The sequence below is a fragment of the Perissodus microlepis genome, chromosome 7, assembly GCF_051167445.1.
Source record: "Perissodus microlepis isolate ML-2025 ecotype Zambia chromosome 7, ASM5116744v1, whole genome shotgun sequence".
NCBI lineage: Eukaryota > Metazoa > Chordata > Actinopteri > Cichliformes > Cichlidae > Perissodus > Perissodus microlepis.
The window spans coordinates 12207720-12227873 of NC_140467.1; the positions used below are offsets into that span (position 1 = coordinate 12207720).

Sequence of the window (20154 nt, forward strand, 5' to 3'; positions counted from 1 at the left end):
AGTGAATGAGGATAAGTGAGGAGCACCAGTCAATGAATCAAGCAGCAGGAAGGGAGCAGCCGGGGGGGGGAGTGTGACGTCCCCACGGGAGAGGCCTCGCATTAGGAACTTCCTCGTCTGTGTGTTTCTGGCACAGGTTAAATGGATCGCTCCCATTAGCGCGCTGAGAGGACAGCTCCATTATATGAAGGAGACTGTAACTTTGAATGTCATGGTGCAACAACCCCAGAGCACGCCTCGTCTACCAGGGAGGCAGGGTGACAATAACCATCCATGATAATCATTCCCTGTCAGGCTTTAAGGAACCTGAAATTATGACGTACAGCCTGCCGTGTGCCTCAGACTTCATTACAGTGCTGTCACTTTGAGTCGCCTGCGATGGCACCGCACTCCACAGCCGGCTGCAGCGCTGTGACTGCCAAACCCCCGACTCACTTCTCCTCCTGTTTAAGTGGCATGTTTACAGGATGTGTGCCCCCCTGCAGATAGATGTGGTGGAGGCTAACCTCCAGTCGCTTGCATGGTACCTCTCTTCCTCTATAGCATAGGCAGTGTCTCATGAGAACAAATGCTGAATTGTTTACCCAGGCAGGGGAAAGTATGACTGATCAAAGGCAGCGAAGAGTGTCCCTCTTTCCACTGTGACAAATGTATAATTTAGAAATTGGAATTCAGCTACAAGTTCACACAGGCAACAGCCTTTTAACTTGAATTTCTATTTACGCTCATAAACGCATACAGTAGATGTTTAGAAAAGAAAATCCACAAGCTATACGTCTGTTTATAGCAGCCTGTTTATCAGCCAAGGAGAGTTTCACCTCCAGACTGACCTCTGAACCTGCCATCCAGTGGAGAAGACAGGAGCTGGCAGGCATTGCCAATGTCAGTGCCCAGAGCTAACTCCTTCTTTCTCACCGCCTGACTCATTCATTGGCTTTGTGGCCCCTTCTCCTTGCCACCTCCAATCACAGGGTTTTGAATGACACATAGAGGAGGAAGTGGGCCCACTAACCTCCCCTCCTACTTCTTCTAACCTGCATAGCAACAGGAAGGATGAGCCTTTGTCTGTATGGTGATAGTTTTATATCAGCACCCTGGAAAATATTACCGTGGGAGTCGTTTTGTTATCATTAGGCGTGCTGCATTAAGTAGATGGGAGTAGCACAGTAGTTGGTTGGAGCCCTTATTATTTACAGTGCAAATAATCCAAGCTCTGCTGTCTTACCAGTTTCTGTGTTTCTCTCACTTTACTTACATTTACAGGCACAATATGTCTTTGGCTTTTGTCATTTTCAGCACATCTGGCTTATTGACAGTAACAAACCTGATAGTGAGTAAGCTGTGAAATTGTTGTTGTTGTTTTTAACTGTTTCTAGGAAACGTTTGTGTGAGAACACACACCAAAAGCATGTTGTAAACATTTCTACCGACTGCATATTATCAGCTGCTATCAGTAAAAGTTTCATAATAGGTTATTGTGTGTGAAAAAAACGAGGCGACTGCAGGATGATTTAAATAATGCAGTTTTTCAAACACGCTGGAAATGCACTCGATGTGATTTTTTTTTGTTGTTCCAAGTGAGCACACAAAAATTTTGGCGATAAGCTAAACAAAATGGTTTACTTCTGAAAATACCCCGAAACCTCTTATGGCAAATTCCCCTTTTGCATGGAGTTGACTTAATGAAGCATTTATGTGGTAGGCACAAGAGTGAGAACTGCTCTGCACCGAGTTCATAACGGCTTCAGTGTATCAGCTAGGCAATGAAGCAACGTAAAAATGATCAGGCAGGCAAGACTGCAGCGCTGAAAACTTGAGTTTTAGAAGCATACGTCCTCACGTGAATGGTTTCTTCTTGACTTTGACTGTGAAATAGTCAGTGACAGCAAAGCATCTACTCGACATTATCAGTGTGGTCTGTGTGGCTAAAGCTGGGTGAAAGCCTCCACATGTACTGTATATACACACCCTCACACAAGCTCGCGTTTCTTTCACTTCCTCTGTCACAAACATTTCACAAAGCAAAGGGTTGTTTACAACTTTAAGTTCTCAAGCCAGGCCACCACACTTTTGTTAACACTTCAGAAGATGATGGATGAAAGCTGGAGGCAGTTGTTTTAAATTCTCTGTAACTTTTTGCATATTCTGTATGTTTTATGCATTTTGTAGATATATCGTGCCCTTAAATCAAATAATATCTTATATGTGTCATTGACCACACTCCTCTTGAAAGCTGTGAAGTGTCTGTTTTATGCAGTAGCGTAGGTTCTGACAGAAAGCCACCCTATTTGCTCTTTCGGTTTCTGCTAAGCACAGCCACTGTGTTCCTGCGTAGGTTAACGAGTTGTCTTAACCATCAGCCAGTTAGCTGCTTGATACAGTCCTTTGCAGCTGCCTTGTGCATAAGCTGAAGCTTAGAACAGAAGCTTTGACACTGCTGGTTTTTAATGAACCATCAGGTCTTGCTGGCTCCCATGTCATCTGATTTTAGTGCAGAATTAAGACTCGAGTACTGTTTATTTTCTTCTTGCGTAATGTCACAGTTGGAGAGAACAGAAGCTTTTGGCCCTGAGCAATGGAACAATGCTAGCTCCATCACAGGCTGCTGGCCCCTAGGTGACAGCTTTCCCTCTTCCTGCTCAGTGGAGTTGATATCAGTTATGTGTTTCTCTGTGTATGTCTATAGGAGACCGAAGGGCTTATTTGTTTTCCCCCTCGTTGCACTTTGACTCGTTTCCCCTCAAACGTGTCTCAAACATTGTTATCTCTGGCCAGACGCCTTTTTTCACAGAGAGTTATTGAATCATGTCAACTTGCCGTCCCCCGAGTTTCAAATGCAAGCTGTAGAAAAATTAGCCATTGCTTCCGCATGACAAGTGGGATCTATTAGTGTGCTCTCGTCCTGCAAAGCATGAGCATCTTAGGGGCCGCAGGGGACCTCGGCTGGCTGTGTGCTTGTCCGCGTCAGGCTCCTGGGGCATTAGACCAATGTTGCAGACAGGAGAAGGAGCCAGAGCCAAAAAATAAAAAAAAAATAAAAAACCCAAAGTGGCTCACTCAAGGAGCTGACACCTGAAGGGGTGAAGATGGGAAGTATAAGTTGCAGTTGCAGTACAGCCCAGGTTTGACTCAACCTGGTCAGACTGCCTGCTTCTTATAAGCCGTTTGTACCCACATTGGCACTGCTTATATCTGTTCTATAGTGTATCCAATCGTTTCTCTCTTTGATCATGTTACAGTTTTTAAAATGGAGACTCTGTCACACATTAAGAAGGGAGTTTTTGTGAGCCATCTCTTTGCCTCCTGAGCCGGTCGGACGAGGGAGGGCTTACAATTTATTTACAAAATAACTTCAAAAATCCCTTTTGTATTGAAACCGTTTAAATAAAGGATTAGCTAACATTAAGGTCAAAATGCCTTTATCTCCCTCAGGGCCGGTGGCTTAGTCATGCACTCGGACCCAATCGGAGAGGCGACTCAACACATTAGCATTCCAAATGTTTTTTTTCCCTTTAGTTTGAAATTTTATTCACTGCCTGAAGAAAATGGGGTTTCAGCCACCTTGTCATAGATGTTGATATAGAATGGCCCTAAGTTAAACACCAGCCTACACACATAATTACCCAGGGCCACCTAAGTGACCTTGGTCTGTTGCAATCTGTTGCAACACAGGGTTTCCTTCTTTGCTGCTGTTATCATATTATAAGTTATTAATAAGAGCCCCGTGTGAATAGTTCATGTTATTTGTTTTTTTTTAAATATATTTTCTCATTTTTATTTGCTTTTTTTCTTCACAGGTATCTCAGTAACAAAGAAGACACATACTTGTAAGTACAATTTTTATTAATGTGGTTTTTATTCTACTACAATTTTAAGACGGTAAAAGTGATACTTAATTCAAAGAAGAATCCCATACTTAATGTGAAAAACAACAACAAACAACCCCTTGCCTCATGTATAGTGGAGATGGTGAGATCATTATGTTTGTGTCTATGTTGACTCTTTTTCATCATTGCCTATAAATGTGCTGTTGTCTGCCTACTACTGTCATAAATCAAGGCCTTCAATTAGATTTCTGTTCATCCACTTTCACTGTTTTGTATCTCTCCGTCTCCATACTGGAGAGAATATGATGATAACCCCAGAGAGGAAATTAAAATGCTATGCAGTCTTATGACTGCTTGGTAATCATGCACATTTGAAGCAGACAGTGTGGTGAAGCACCTCTTTGTTTTCTGCAAGGCCTTGCAGCTGAAAAACACGGATGTGGTGCTGCGTGGTGGTTTCTAACCTCTGAGGCTGCATTAACTACCAGACTTTGTGTTCTTCAAGTGCAGATCCTATCACTAAAATTGAAAGATACAGACACTGTATGTGACACATGTATCATATGCTAGATGCAAGGCTCCTTTTGTGCAATACAACAATAGTACACAGCCTTTTCTTACCACCGCTGCCTTTTCAATTTCGGTGCGCTTATGAAGAATTGATGAGCAGTCAAACCTGCAGAAATCAATGATTTCCAAGAGATTTGTACTGTATTTTGACACATGTGAAGTGCAATCGAGAAAGCATGTAAAAACGCTTTTGTGCGGTGTTCTGCAGTGTGTCTGTGCATGCGTGTACATCCATATGTGTGTTCATACCCCACTGTGTGAATGGAAGAAACTAGCCCTGAAGGCTATCCTTTCTCTCTGATCACTCTGATGAAACTTGTGGAGAGGGAAGGCCAGGGGGCTTTTCTGTAAGAGCGGTCGGAGTGTTTCAGATTGTGAGAGGCTGCATCTCCCCCTGTTAAACACCCCGGCTCTTTCTTACATCAGACAGCAGGGCAAAGGGATATGATCTTCAGTGCTAGACAGCTCTACCTTACTCAAACAGCCCCGTCAAAACAGCAGCACGATTGTGTGTTAAGCTATTTGCTTGTCTGGAGGGGCTATGGTATTTTTTTCATTTATTTATTTATTTATTGATGCGTGTGTCAGTGTTCATGTTTGTGTCAGGATATCTTCAAGGTAGAACAGAAACGCTTTGACCCGCCATCCACCACCCCGCTATCTTAATTAGTGCGGCGCTAAGCACCTCTACACTGGAAGGGGGCTCAAATCAAAGAGCATGATTTAGGAGTCTTGGGTTCAAAGCCCTGGGCAGAGACTGGACTACGCTGTCTCATTTCAGTGAGAAATATTCAAATCTTATCCATGTGCGGAAATCAAAGTAAAGCCCCTTAACAAGTAGTTGATTGCTGTGCCTTACAGACAGGAAGCGGCTGTGGAGCCTCGTCAGAGCTGCGTGCACAAGAAGAAGTTCAAGGGCCAGTTAATGGTCATTGAGAATGCGGGCGGACGGTCTGAGAAGCCTGGTGATTATATGGCTGGTGGAGTAATAATGAGGGAGATGGCTCTGCCCTGCATGGTTATAGCCAAGATGTAGATCTATTTCTGTTCCCGGAGTGAAAACATTGGCTTCCCCAATACGCCAGTCCGCGCTGCCACTCGTAATGTGAGCTTGGCAGCCTTGATTTCATGTGCATATGTGTGCAAGTATGTTAGTTTCTGTGTGTGTGTTTAGGAGGTCTTCTCGGTCCAACCCGGACCACAGGGATGGGCTGTGTCTCTGACTAACTCCCCACTCTGCCTGAGTGATCAAACTGCTGGAAGCTCCCCGCCATGCCAGTCCCCTCATCAATATAAATTACAGGGGCAGCTGTTCACTGGCAGATTCCTCTCCTCTCCTCTCCTCTCCTCTCCTCTCTTCTCCTCTCCTCTCCTCTCCTCTCCTCTCCTCTCCTCTCCTCTCCTCTCCTCTCCTCTCCTCTCCTCTCCTCTCGAACCCCCTTCATCGCTAATCATTGAGCCATCAGAAAGTGAAGTATTCTAGATGAAAACAGATACTTATATCATTGTGTCATTGACTGTAATGTCCTCTCCCCATTCAGGACTTACATAGATTTATTGTCTGAGCCTCTTTATTTGTCTCCCCCTTTCTTTCTTCATTTCCTCAAAGGGGCTGTCCCTCGCCATCACTTCTTCTTACAACAAAGCTTCAGTTCTGAGCAAGAAGTCAGCTGTGGTTTTCCTGCACCTTTCCCTGGCAGTTTTACATCTGTTTTATGGACTCTCTGAGTAGCAGTTGATTTACGCACTTGTGACAAATTAAAGGAAAACCCCGAACGCGTAATGTCTGATTCAACAGCGCTTTTGTTTGCTGTTGGGGGATTTTGCTGGCTCCACTTGTCCTTGCTATAACCCCCACCAGCACATTTCTTGTTGGTTTTTCCCTTTCATTTCTCCTTCCATCTTTATGTCTCAAACTGCCCATGTCAGGAAGAGCTGACAGTAAAAGATAATTAAATTTTGCACTTTTTCCCCCTCTTGCGTTGATGTTGGACACCAGATATGTCTCTTCACCTTCTTCTACCTCAGCGGGGCTGTTTTGCTGTGAGATGACTTTCTGTTTGGACCTGTTGAGAGAGATGGTGTGGAGCGGAGGCTCAGATGCAGTAGCTGATTACACTGAGATTAGGCGTCTCACCTCTAATCTACCATCAGCAGTCTGGGTCTCTGTCTCACAGCTCGAATAGCAGAGCACTAGCTAACACATACACATGCAGGTCGTGTGGACAGGATGCTCTTGCTTGAACAGAGCAGATCTCCTGATTACTTAGAGCTAATCCTCCCTGTCTTTCTCACTTGCAGCTATAGATTTACAGTATACTGATTGTTTGATGACTATTCAGACCATAATTCGCAGCAAGACAAAGATCTGCAAATCCACTTGTAGTTGCACAGCTTTATCTATGAAAGCATAAATAGAACATCCATAACAATATAATAACACCCAAATATATCTAAATAACAGAACCATCAGACCGGACAGCCAGCACAGAAATTTTTAAAAAGTAGAAAACTCTTTGTATAGCTTATTTAGCTGAAAAATATATTATTCTTAATTAATCCTGTCATGGTATTGTGATATATTTATCAGTGTTTACATTATTATACCAGTGTCAGTGTGTAGCAGTCTATGTGTAATATATCTGACTGGGAATAGACTAACCAGAGGGAGGCAGTAGTACAAATGTAACCCGGGGAAAGGAGAAAAGGAGACAGACGATTTCCTTTCATCGGTCCACAGATACATTTTGGAGATCCCCGTGTTTCTTTTCCCCCCTCACCCTATATTTATCTCCATTGTGTTGGTAGACTTCTCGCACTGATTGAGAAACATGGCCTCGCTCATGAATCATCATTTATTTACTAGCAGCTTTTATTGAGTTTCTCTCATCAGCGATGTGCATTCACATACTAATAGTACGGCTAATCTGTTCCAAAAGAAACCCGATGATTCAGACTCTTCTGCGCTGCTTTCAGTTCCGAGTTACAGAGAAATGATATCGCCCATTGATGCGCTCTCAAAGTTAGAAGAGTCTGTAGACTTCATGTCTTTGTTTTGTGTGTGGGGTTTTTTCTTCTTTTTTTTACAGAACACTCTTAAAAGTTGACTGATACATGTTTTTTAAAAATATGCTAACAGCCTTATTAATCCCAATAATGCAGTCTGTGTTCACATAACACAATGACAGTTTTCCCCTTGTGAAGAATCTACTTTATTAAAAAAAAAAATGCCATGGCAGATCCGGCTTGGATGTCTGAGTTGTAGAATGTTAATGCACTGGCTCTGTGAGTCGAGGTATTTTCAGCTAATCAAACATGAGATTTATGGTACTTAATAGTGCTGTACATTGCCAATTTAGGAGAATAATATGTCCCAGTTGCTGTCTAATTTTGCTTGGCAACAGGCGCACTCCTGTGGAATCGCCCAGGGCAGTGTGAGTTGTCTCTGCATAGCTCAGTGTTCCATGCTCAGTGGTTGTTTGAAGGTATTTCATCACATTGTTGCCTTGATTCAGCTCTGTGGGGATTTGTTAGTTGCACTCATGTGGGAAGTGCATCCAGTACATTGTTAAGCTAGGGCTGATAATGAAGATCAGCCAGCCAGAGTCCCCTGAGCTAAGCGGAGAGAGATAGTCTAGTGAGACGCGCTGCTACAGACATACTGGAGCAGGACGAGCGCACGCAGCAATACATACAGACACAAAGGAATCATCAGCACAAAAACATACAACACCGAACCGCGCTGTACTGTGGTGCATGGAAAAACACAATGCAGTACAGAGTATTGCATAGGTAGATTATGAAATCCATTATAATCTGTTCTTCTTACCGGCCATTTTCCTGAATTTGTTAAATTGGCATTATGATGTTTAAACATTAGTTGAGCAATAACGCAGTCATTTTAATGTTGTGGGGGGGGGGGGGTTGTATTTTTTTGTTGGATGTGAAATTGACAATAAAAAGGGCCTCACAACACACCGCCTCTATTTCACTGGAAAGTTATTTGATTCTCAGCATGGTACTAGAACTGGTTGTTTCCTCTTCTCCCACAGCAACATTGAATGCTTAAATTGACACAATATTTTTCTCTCTCTGTGTACTGTAGGTTATGTTTTCATCTTACTCTATTTGTTTGTTCCACAAAGGGAGTATTTTCTTTTTGGACATTTTGGTTTAATCTATAATAGATGGCTTTTTTTTCTGAAATAGGTCAGTGTAATCACAACAGTGAGGGATGGACAGTCACTGTAACAGGGAAATCAATAGAGCTATCTATTTGTCGTAAACCAGGCCAACATGATTTTTCTCTATTTTTTCCCTCCTGCCTTGTCTTTTCCTCTCCAACTCAATATGGCAGGTCCTCATTTTTCAGTAAAAGCATTACGTCTGCCATTTTGTAAAATTGCAAATGGCCTTTTGTGCGTGCACTTTCTTTGCATAAGTTTCTGGATGTAAAGTCTCTTCGTCTTATCACCTCCGAGGGGCCCTGCTTGTTTTCTAAGGGGAAGTGTGGTGAGGGGAGCCGTAGGGGTGCAAGACCGCTTCTTGTCAGGGGGGTTGCTCTGCTTTTGTTGGCGCATAATCTGGTTCTTCTCGTGGTGCCGGCTCTTTCAGAAAATTTGAGCTTGAGTGAAGAGACACCTCGTCAGCTTTTCCTCACCTTTTTTTCTTCTTCTTCCTTTTGTGTCTCACACAAAACTGAAAGCACTGTCTTGAAGTGTTGTCAGACCAGAAAACAAGAGTAAGTGACATGTGACAAGGACACAATGCTTGGATGGGCCAGCCAAAGTAAGCGGCCCCATCTGCTGCGGGCGATTTCTCTTATGCCGGCTGTCTGCCGCCTCAGGTGAAAGGGGCCAAGGAGCGAGGGGCTGTGCTGGGATGGTGGCTTCTGCCAGGCGAAGCAGTTGGCATGGCTGGGAGGGCACGGCTGGCCTCTCGCTCGCTGCGGCACGCAGTCAACCAGCATTTGCAAAAGCGCAGGTTAGCCGTCTCTCATCGGGTTTCCAATGCCTCATCACTTTCCTATGGTGTATACACATTCGGCATAGGACAGGAGTGTCAGCATGTAATGAAAGGTTTGATTCATGGAGGGCGACAGCTGTAGAGGTCACAGTGCTCTATAAGATATGATCCTCACTAATACTGATGGGGAAATTTTAAATGATGGGTCCATAATTTGACGTGCCTTCCTCAGCTTTCACTGAGCTCTTCATTAATCAGTGTGTTTATAATATTGTTGGTCTTTTCATAGAAGTTATGCAAAAGGAAAGTGAAGCAAAATCAATTTTCTATTCTTTTCAATTTTTTAGCAATAAAATCTACAGTTTCGTGCATTAACAAAAACAAATATAAACAAATATGTGCCATCAAAACAGCTACTGCATCATGAAAGGAAAAAAGAGCACTTTTTTTTTATGAAACTGAATGATAATTTCAAGTGAGGATCAGAACTTTACAACAAATAAGCTGTTCAAAAAGTAAAGGAGAGTAGGGAAAATAAACTTCCTACACAGAGACGAAAGCAGACCTGCTCACAAAAGCTTTTGGTGATGTTATACATTGACATTTGTGCTGATCACATTGTGCCCATTTTGTTGAATCTGCTTTATTAGAGGAATGCTGTTTTTTTTTTTCCACGTTGCTATTAATTTGTGTTTCTGTGGGTGTGCAGCGCGAGAACAGAGAGATGTGGTTAACCCATTGTGAAGTTAGCCGTCATCATTAAGATTCAGGAGATAACAGGCATGCGGATTTCTACTGCTCAGCATTATAGGATCCCAGACATCAAAGGCAGGTTTTCATTCCACTGTGTCTGCTGCATGGTGAGGGAAAGAAGAAAAAAAAAAACAGGTAAGGAGATATGGAGTCAGGAAAATAAAGCAGATTTTGAGTGGAAAGGAGCGCGTGTATACTGTACAGAGGTATGCAGAGGCAGGTGACACAATGCTCAGTGATCTGTTTGATGCCTCAGAGGGTCCCTCCTGCATAGTTAGCCCTTTGCTAAATTGGCATCCACTCTGATTAAGTGGCACAGCCCTTAATAACACCATGGTTGACCTCAAACTGGCTTACTTTTAAAGATCAAGTTCATTCCTCAATGTGGTCATTAAAGTTCAGGTGACTCAAAACAATTCATTTGTGTTGTTTTGGTCATTATTTGCCATCTCTGTATTTTTACCTGCAACACAATTTTCTGTGTATACCTCCTCCTTTCATTTGTAATCGATATATAAAAGTGCTGTGAATATTTTTTTTCTTTGTACAAATCTTGTAATAGTATTTCCAGGTCTGTTACACAGATATAACAATGAAGTTCCCCTTAATTCAGATTACTTTGTCAGTCAGCGTGGTGCCATTATGTGCCATTACATCAGTGTGAGCTGTTCTACAGTGAGAGTATTGAATGTACAAGAGCGAGAAATACGCTGTTCTCCAGTATTGTGCTGGATTACAGAATCAAGGTCGACTCACAAGACACAGAGCAGCATTATCCCTTAATCCTGTGTTTTGGTTTCAAATAGCCTTTTTACACCTAATCTTCACAAGTAAAATGACAAACATGAATACAGAGGTAGGTATTTAAATGTGCATTACCTGCAATGTTAAGGTCAAAGGCTTACGCTGACTCAAAGTGGCTGTATATTTTGTGACGGAACAGACAGCCATTTGTTATTTTGTTGCTGCTTTATTACGGAATACTAGGGAGTCTTGTGATGAAATTCCCGCAGGGAGTTTCAGATGGGTAAGTGTGGGAACTTTTTATCCAAACTGCGACTCGGAGCTTGTTTGTTTTTGTGCCATTTTCTTTGTAAAAACGTTCAATGAAAATAAAATTTCCGCCTCACTTTAACCTCTCAACAAGTTGTGGCTTTCCGTACTTGGCCGCTCAGAGGACGGGCTTCACTGAGTCAACAGATATAGCAACTATAGCGAAGGCTGTGCCTCCCCTTGACCAAACTGGTCTTAGTGTGTCCGTCAGGCTCAGCTGTGGCAGAGCTGGAGGAAACTTAAAGGTGCTGTGAAAGACTAAAAGTGGGCCAGCCGCTGCTGCCTCCTGTTGACCTACCTTGTTCAGAGGGTCCAGGTACAGACTGATGACAGGACTCCTCCTCAGCGGACCACATTACTAATGTGTGAGGGTGCAAGAGGAACACATCCAATGATGAATCACTCCCCTGCACCCATGGCATCCTCATAAGTCAAGAGTAAAAGTGTTGAGAGTGCGCTCAGTAAAGAGATCCTTCGCACTGTCCACCGTAGAGAAGCTCGATCCCAGTCCGCTGGAAGAAGGGAAAGGGGGAAGGCTAAGTGGTGCACATCACGCATAGCCTGAAGATCTCCCTCAATCTTGAGGAAAAACATTAGTCCCTCGAGTGGGTCACTTGTTTTTTTTTTAAAGCTCATAGAACTCAGGAAAAGTTACTTTCATGCTTGACCAGAGCTGTATTTTAATAAATGAGAGTAATCTACATTGTGTTGATGTGGAATGCCTCCCTGGACCTACATTACCAGAAGTCACAGAGAGAACATTAAATGTGTGTTAGTTTAAGCTAAAAGGGTTTTCTTCTGAGGAACAAAAAGGCGCTCCCTCATTATTCACTTTGTTGTTTCAGAACTTTGTGTGTGTTTTTTCTTTGGAAACAACTTTTTGGATGCAAATCTTGTACATCAGGTTGCTCCTCTGTTGTCTTCTTCTAGCTTTGAGCCAGAAGGTTAAACTATTTTAGTTTACACGCCTGCCTCCCCCTAGAGCTGATGTCAGGCTTTACTGGTGATGTTGGGGGAGTGAGTAAGTTTGGCGCTAGGTAATACATCACACACACCAGGGGGTCTCCCTGGTATGCTCCTCAATAATGAAGTTCATTCGTTAACTTCTCCCTCAAAGGCCAAGTTCCCCCGCTGCCCTTTTCAGCAGCCATTGCAACTCTTACCAGAGTCACCCTACTAACAGAGTGAGAAAAAAAACATCATCATGCTTTTCTCCTTGACAGACTCAGTGGTTGCCTTTGCAGAGCATGAAGAATAAGCAGCTCCATTACCAATCCCTCATGCCTGGTTATAGCCATAATTATCACAGGGAAAATGACCTGCTCTGTTTGGTTTGCCGTAGAGGGGCTGCGCCTTCCTAATCACCTCCTTCTTCCCTCCTATCGTCCTCATGCCATGGAGATGGAGCTGGTTTTGGGGGAGTCTTGCCAGTTCATTAGAATTCACAGGGTTCCACCTCCCTGCCTAGCCAAGCTAAGCCTCTCACACAGGCTGCCATGCCTGTGATAATCTCCTCTCCTCGTTCCCTTTCGCTTCTTCTTTCTCTATCCTTCTATTCCTTTCCTTTCTGTCCCCAAGGGCGGCCTCACACAAAAGAGATGCAGTACAATTCATTGATAAATCTGATTTCTATTGACCTATTGAAAAATTGTTCCGGGAGATGTGTGGTAGCGCTCCAGCAGTGTCCACGGGCTCACTTTGCCGTCGCATTTCCATATAATAAACTAAATAAACAACCCGATTTATACTGGTTACTTAAATGACGGCCTCTATTCAACAGCTTTGCGTGCGTAGTTGGAATTTTTTTCAAGGCTGTTTCGACCAATTGAACATCCATTTTAATCACTTTTTCTTACTCTAGAAACACCCAAAATAACCAGAAATAGCCTCGCTTTAAATCTTAAATAACAAGCAAATAAAAAAGCAGCTGAGAGCAGTTCTTTTCCATTGTAATTTATATTACTGTCCCCATCATCTTGTCATCACCACATCTGTACCTTGAGGAGATCATTTAATGTGGAACAGGCATGTAAGGATGCCTTAAATGAAGCGAGACTTGGTCAGTCCGTGGAGAATAAATCGGCTTAGCTGTAAAAGTGACACAGTACTTTTAATTTTTTTGACAAAAACGTGATGATTCAGTTGATTTGGAAAACTGGACTTGGTTTTTTTTCCTTCAAAAAATATTTAAATGAAGTCTATAAATAACTACCTGTAAAACAAAAGGCTATAGCCCTGTCAGCCATTCACTATAAGTGCTGTGTTGTTGATTCTGATTACATGACAGTTGACAGGTGTATACTTCACCTATGTAGGAATGAATTGCTTTCATGCCTTTTGCTTTTGACCCTACTATTCTATAAATATTGTGTTTGTGTGTATTTGTATTTAGAGACAGACTGGGGCTGATCTGGCCCTGGGGCTGCTGTGCATACAAAGGAAGGGCAGTGTATATCGTCATGTGATCTGAGAGGAACTTTAAAAATTTCGAAAGTACATTACTTACCTGCAGCTGCTACTTTGCTTAGAGGAGACATATTGCACTGCTTTGTGGAAAATCCATTAGCGGTAATGAGTTAACAGCATTTCCTGTAGCTACACGTGCTATGAAATGCTGGCACAGCAGTGGCATGAATGGTTTTAAATTCACACCTTTCTTATTTAAACTTGTCTTTAAATGCAACCCTCCGCAGTGCTCTGGACGTAACCCAATAGTGTCCTCTATTTTCACTGAAATAGGTATTTCCTTTGTTGTCTGTGTGATTTATTGAAGTCTTCCCACAAGTGGAAGCCCCCAGGAAATTGCCTGGAATGGCCTTAAATTGGTTTATGATTGCGTGGTGTGGGCCGGTGCTGTTATGGTTCTAATATTATGCCCTCCACTCCTTGGCATCTATATTAAATTGATCTGTATTGTTTTCATGGAGTGTCTGTTGGACCTTGTTAATTCTGCCGCTGCTTCAGGCAGGTGGTGTAGCTCCAAACACCCAGGTGGCGCGGTGGAATATAAGCCTAGGCTCTCTAAAATATCTCACATGACTGGGACGCAAAATGAGTAAGTCCAAAAGTGTTTATCTTGCGGGGTTAACGGCTGTGGAGCGGAACACCACGCAGCCGACTGGGTCTGCGCTCTTAAGAGGCAAGTCCAGAGTTGTAAGAGTTAACGTGGATCAGCTGCATGGTGAGCCTGTGCAGGGAATGGCTACTGACAGACTGCTAATGAGGCCATTATCAGGTCTCGTCCTCTTCTCTTCTCCCGGGGCACCGGTGGATGTTCTGTACCACATCTCAATTGAATTTCATTCCACAGGGCTTGTTTACGGTAAATACATTTGCTTGAATTAATCCACGAGGAGTGTGAGATACATGACTTGGCCAGTCTAAATGCAGAAATTTACTGTGTTGTGTCCGCTTCAGTTCAGTGTCGGCATCCACCACCAAGACTTTTTTTTTCTCCCTCAGGGGTATAAAGAAATTATCAGCTAAAACAGTTCTATTGAGGGCTCCACATCGCTGCATTAATACCCATAGACAGCTGACCATCAGTCCCTCTGTGGCTTAATCAATACCCTAATGAGCAACTATCAGCAGCGTATTGGCATACTGTCACTGGTAATGTGAAGCAGTCAAGGAAGTGTGTGATCAAAAGCTAATGAACCAGCCTTGCTGGAAACATTTGTCCTTAGGGAAGCTTGGGCTTTTAAGCACAATTATATACAGTTGGAGGCACTATATTTGTTGCATGGCTGACAGACAGAGCAGCAGCAGCAGCGTCTTTTTCCAGTTTCACTCTGTATGATCCACATAAACACTGTCAACTGTTCTTTTATTGAACATTTTTTTTGCATTGCAAGAAGGCTGAAAAGGAGGACTGAGTGTACAGTGTGACCCTTATTTAACCTTGCAATTTACACAAAAGCTCTGTATCTTGTGTTTCGTTTTTATGTAGTTTTTTATTCATATTAATTATATATATATATATTTATATATATATAGAGAGAGAGAGTTACACGTCTCTATTTTGCTGTAGCATTTAACTTTGTTTTCTTTTCTTTTACGAGGAAACAAATAGGTTTTATTAGAAGCACGGCTATTTCATTTTCATGGTTATTTTATGAACCTCTCTCTCTTGTCAGAAGCTATTCGTCACATTCACGCTGCAGAAACATAATGTAGAAAGCATGCACTCCTTTCAGCTCTCTCCTGATGCTCAGGTTGGAGTACTGTATGGGTGTTGTCCTTCTCTATGTCCCTGCTATCATATTGTGCTTGTTTGTTTCCCCTTAACGGTACCTCGGTGTTATGTCCCAGTGTGTCGCGCCGTGCTCGGTCTGATGCAGCAGCCAGTTTCTGAGAGACAACCACAGATAGTGACAGTTAAACCTGCATGTGCGTGGGCCTTCGCCCTCTGACTCATCTGTTGAACTTTGAAGATCTTGCCTACATCAAAATGAGAGGACTGTACCGTCTGTTACATCATATTGTTTCGAATAGTTTGCCGTGCATGCGTGTCTGCATCTAGTTTGTATACCAGGCACGCTCCATTTGATTCTATCAGCCTCTGAATGATATTTTGCTCATTAGACAGTGTGCAATAAGAGACCAGTGTTGACACAACCTGAGTTAATGTGTTTAGAGACTCTAATGGATCATAGAGGTGCTAATGAAACATTGTCATGGGAAGATTTATGTTGCAAGTTGCTGAGTTCTCATTTCCATTTTATATGTGGTTAGATGTACCTTTATTCAATGAGCAGTACACAGCGGAAGACACCAAGTGAATATAGATATTTCAAGTGTAACGTGGGAATAAATAATTCAATTTCATGTTGCAACTGCTTTGTTAAGCAGTCGTAACAGGAGGCAATTCTCTATAATTCTGTGGCGTGGATACAGTGGGGTTAATAAAAGGTTTAGTAAAATGAAACAAATATAGAGAAGTTGAGAAAACGAGGGTGTAAAATTCAAATTTCTACATGTGAAATATTGACTTTGTAAAAAAAAAAAAAAAAAAGTAAAAATAAAATGTAAAAAAAAAATCACTAGTTTAATTTTTAGATGTGAAATATTGCAGTGTTTGAAACCGAAGCTGTGTGATGTTTGTCTTCAGACAAGATGATACCAGCACCAGCTTATTCGTGGAAATGCCAAATGGTTATTGGCCAAGGCTGGATTGCAGTAAAACCAGAATATTGTATCAGAGAGAGGCAGCTGGTTAGGAGTCAGAACAGATTATCATATGAGAGAGGATGAGTGAGGAGGAGGAGGGGAGGAGAGGATCGGAGAGAGAGAGAGAGAGAGAGGGAGCGAGAGAGAGAGGTAGAGACTGGAATGGAAAGCAGGGGGCGAGAGTGAGGGGCAAAAAGGAGGACAAGACGGAGAAGTGATACCAAGAAACTCATCGCCTGGTCGCGATGGGGTGGGGGGGATCATCCAAAAGCCTTCCGTCAGTATCTATATCGCCTCCTTCACCTGTCTGAAGGGGTGTGTGTGTGTGTGTGTGAGAGAGAGAGAGAGAGAGAGAGAGCTGCATGCAGGTCCTCTGAGAGGTCAGAGGAAGATGCTGAGGCTCCACTCATCTTCTCTCTGTGATGGGCCCACTGCTGCTTGCCGACATCTGGCCTCACACTGATCACTCATATCTACAGACAGGGAGGTGGAGAAGAGCGGGGCACTTGTATCACCAAGTCACAGAAAAAATTACACTTCCTCTGTCATCCATTCTCACTGCTCTCTTTTCTTTTCTTCTTTTCTTTTTTGAGTCATCAGTCTGTTGTCTTCCTGTCCCTCCTCTCTTTTCTTAGCCTTCACATTGCACAGTTTTAAAGGCAAAACAAAAGCACAAGGTGCAGAACCAGAATGTGATTTTTTTTTCTCTCTTTTTTTTTTATGCGAGAGCTGGTTTTGTCTTTACCCTTGCACTAAAAAGATAAGACGCAGATAGTTAAGAGTGTGCTGTGTCTAGCAAAGCTGGTATACACGGCTCCGACTGCAATCAGTGGGAAGAGGGCCAGCTTCCCTGCCTGAGCTCTCAGCGCCCCTACTGGCTGCATGCTGTGCCAATCAAAGGCTAGTGGGTGGGGAGCAGTCAGACATGAACACTGATGTCACAGTCACATGGATTCTGGTGTGGTCATGCTCGGAGGCTGAGAGACAGAGCTGTGCTGGCCAGCTGCTGCTGAGACAGCAGTGGAGGGCTTTGCGCTGGTGATAGTTCTTCTCTTATGGACTCGAAGCTCAATGATGTATTTTGTGATTTCAGCTATGAAAGGTAAGAGCACAATGCATGCCGATCGCGCACCCAGAGTAACAAGTAGGAAAGTACGAGTACGCTATTCACAGCCTGCCAACTCTTTGCATTTCATTTGCAAGGCATGAGTGTGACAGAGAGAGAGAGAGAGTGAGGGGGAGAGAGGAGGGGAGGGAGAGATACAGTAATACATTGCTTCTGATTGTGTCCAAGTCAGTTAAGCTTTTCTAATATGTCTGTCCGTGCACTTCGAGAATTTGAACTCTCAGAAAGAAAGAGATGGCGCAATAGGAGCAATTTGCATCTTCCAAAAAAATAAAAATAAAGAAAATACAAATTAAAGGTTTGCTTTCATTTTTTTATTTACAGTGTGCGTTTTGTCGCTGCAGGTTTGCAGGATGCTGTAGAAACCACAGCCGGTGCAGCTTTTTTTCCCACTAGTTCGTCTATTACATGAAATAGCTCCAGGGTTTCAAGAGTAGAAGTTTTTATTGGCGTAGATGCGAGGTGGCATGCGATGGAGAGGGGGCTTGGGTTGGAGGGGTGGTTTTTTTTTCTTCTTCTTAATCCTGTCGTTCCAGTCCAGGGAACGTGTCTGTGCTGCAGGAAGATGTGTGTGGTAGTGTTGAACGCGGGTCGCAGACGAGCGACGAGGCACTGGCGCGACTGGCAGACTGAGATTCTTTGAGTTGATACCGATGCACGTGTTTGTCTCTCTGTGTGTGTATATATATTTATATAATTACATGTATTTTTTAAAATTTTATTTCTGCGTGTCTGTGACAGTGTTGTGTTCCACTGACCTATTTTTGGGGTAGTCGGGTTTACATGTGGCACAAGAGCAGGACTGGGTCCTCCCAGTCTCTGATGTTGATCTAGTACGCTTTAATCCCAGCTCTTCCACCCCCTCTCCGTTGTACAGGCGAGCATGTGCACACGCAAACACACACACGCACACACACCCGTGCAGACAGATAGTGAGTGTAGTCAGACATACAGTGCATCCCCACACTTCTCTCACGCATGCCTGCACACACAAACATACACACAGACGCGCACACACATATATGCACATAATCACGTTTTTTCCACACTTATGAGTTCTTCCATACAGAGAGATGTGAACAACCATGCAGACATATGTGGGGAGATGCACTCCTAATATAATTAAATAGGCAACGATAACCCCGCTGAGGCACAGGCAGCTGTCATTCGGTGCAAAATGACAAAAATATATGGAGCTGGAAATAATTTGATTTGATATGTGCTGCTTTCTTATTTTTTCCTTCCCAGTAGATTGAAAGGTTTGAAAAAAAAGCACTCGGGCATCTTCAGAACACAGTGGCTGCATACATGCATATTATTAAAAGCAAATGAAATTAATGTGTGATATTATATATAATTAGAGTATAAGTAATATTGATAGTAACACTTACAGCTTGTCTGACTTTCGTTTGACTCAAGCTGCCACGACCACAGTATTAATTCCTTTCATTCTTTTCTTCTTCTTCTTCTCTTTTGTTAAGAGTGTAAGGGAAGTCATTTACAAAGTAAAGCTCACAGTCAATTGTGATAAGCCTGACGTGTGTGAAATTGAGAAAGAGCAAAGTCCTGAATCTTACTTTCATGAAAAAAAAGACCTGTTTGACCTAATGTCCTTTTACATGCATTTCATAGTGAAGGGTTTTTATGAAACCTCATATTTTTGGAGAAAAAACGAGTTTTGTGCTTTGTAGCATTTCTAATCTTTTTATGTTAAAGTGTAACATGCTCAAAATTTTATTGTGTTTATTTGTGCTTCGCTTGACTTGGCACAGAATTGCGTCTTTTTTGTTACTCATTCGGTTCAGAAAAAAATGAGCAAATCTGATATGTACAGCAAAAAAAACTGCTTATTTTTTGTGCTCTAATGAGTCTCTTCACCAGTCTTCCTCTAGCTCCGTCTGTTCCCTCATTGGTACTTTCAGTTTGATGAGGGGTGTCTAGTGTCATGAAAGGATATTGTGACAATGTCAGAAATTAATTAAAACGTCAACAAGGGGGATAATTGAAAGCTAATTTAAATAGGAGCAGTCATTTCTCCTGAATGTGGTCAGGGAAGTGCACGATGACTTGCTGCATTGCCACAGACACAGAGTTTACATTGTTACCCGTGCATACTCCATGTGCCCTATGTGGTGTTTTTGAAAACTGTTTTTCATCCTCTGCACTTCAAAAAATAATGTATTATAATGAACATCTCTCTGTGCCTCTGTGGCTTTGTCTCTACCCTGCACCACCCTCTACCCACCTCTCCCTCTCAATTCAGCCTCTCTACCACACCACTGCCTCTCAAGTACCTAATTACCTGTAATGGAAACATCCCTCTCATTACCCCATGCAAATTAGCCAGCCTACTCAACACAATTAAGATGAAAATTCCAATTACATAATTAAAGAAAGTTGTTTGATGTGTGGATAGAAAAGGTAAAAAAGAAAAAGTGTCTCACACAGAGCACATATAATTAACCCTTGAAAAGGAGAATTATTGTGGCAAGATGGGTAGCATCAATGTTTCAAAATTGTTGAAAGCAGTGCCCAGTAAGCTACTACAGCGCGTGCAGACAACACATAAATATGTGATCTAGCATGAGTGTGTACTAGACTGTGAAAAATCTTTTGGGGCCCTAGAGAAGGTAAAGCCAAATATCTTATGATAGGCGCTTTAAAGCTATGTTAACAAGGCTGTAAATATTT

General features: G+C 42.7%; 1 protein-coding gene across 2 annotated transcripts in view; it reads left to right on the plus strand.

Moving 5' to 3' along the window:
- Nucleotides 1-20154, plus strand: part of roraa (RAR-related orphan receptor A, paralog a) — a 187078-nt gene that overhangs the window by 122684 nt on the left and 44240 nt on the right. Inside the window, exon 2 of one of the 2 annotated variants that reach the window (XM_084933439.1) lies at nt 3798-3827. In XM_084933439.1, coding sequence (XP_084789565.1) covers nt 3798-3827 — 30 coding nt within the window. Of the gene's footprint in view, nt 1-3797; nt 3828-16645; nt 17440-20154 lie in introns of those variants that run through there. The other variant, XM_084933440.1, reaches the window with a different exon arrangement.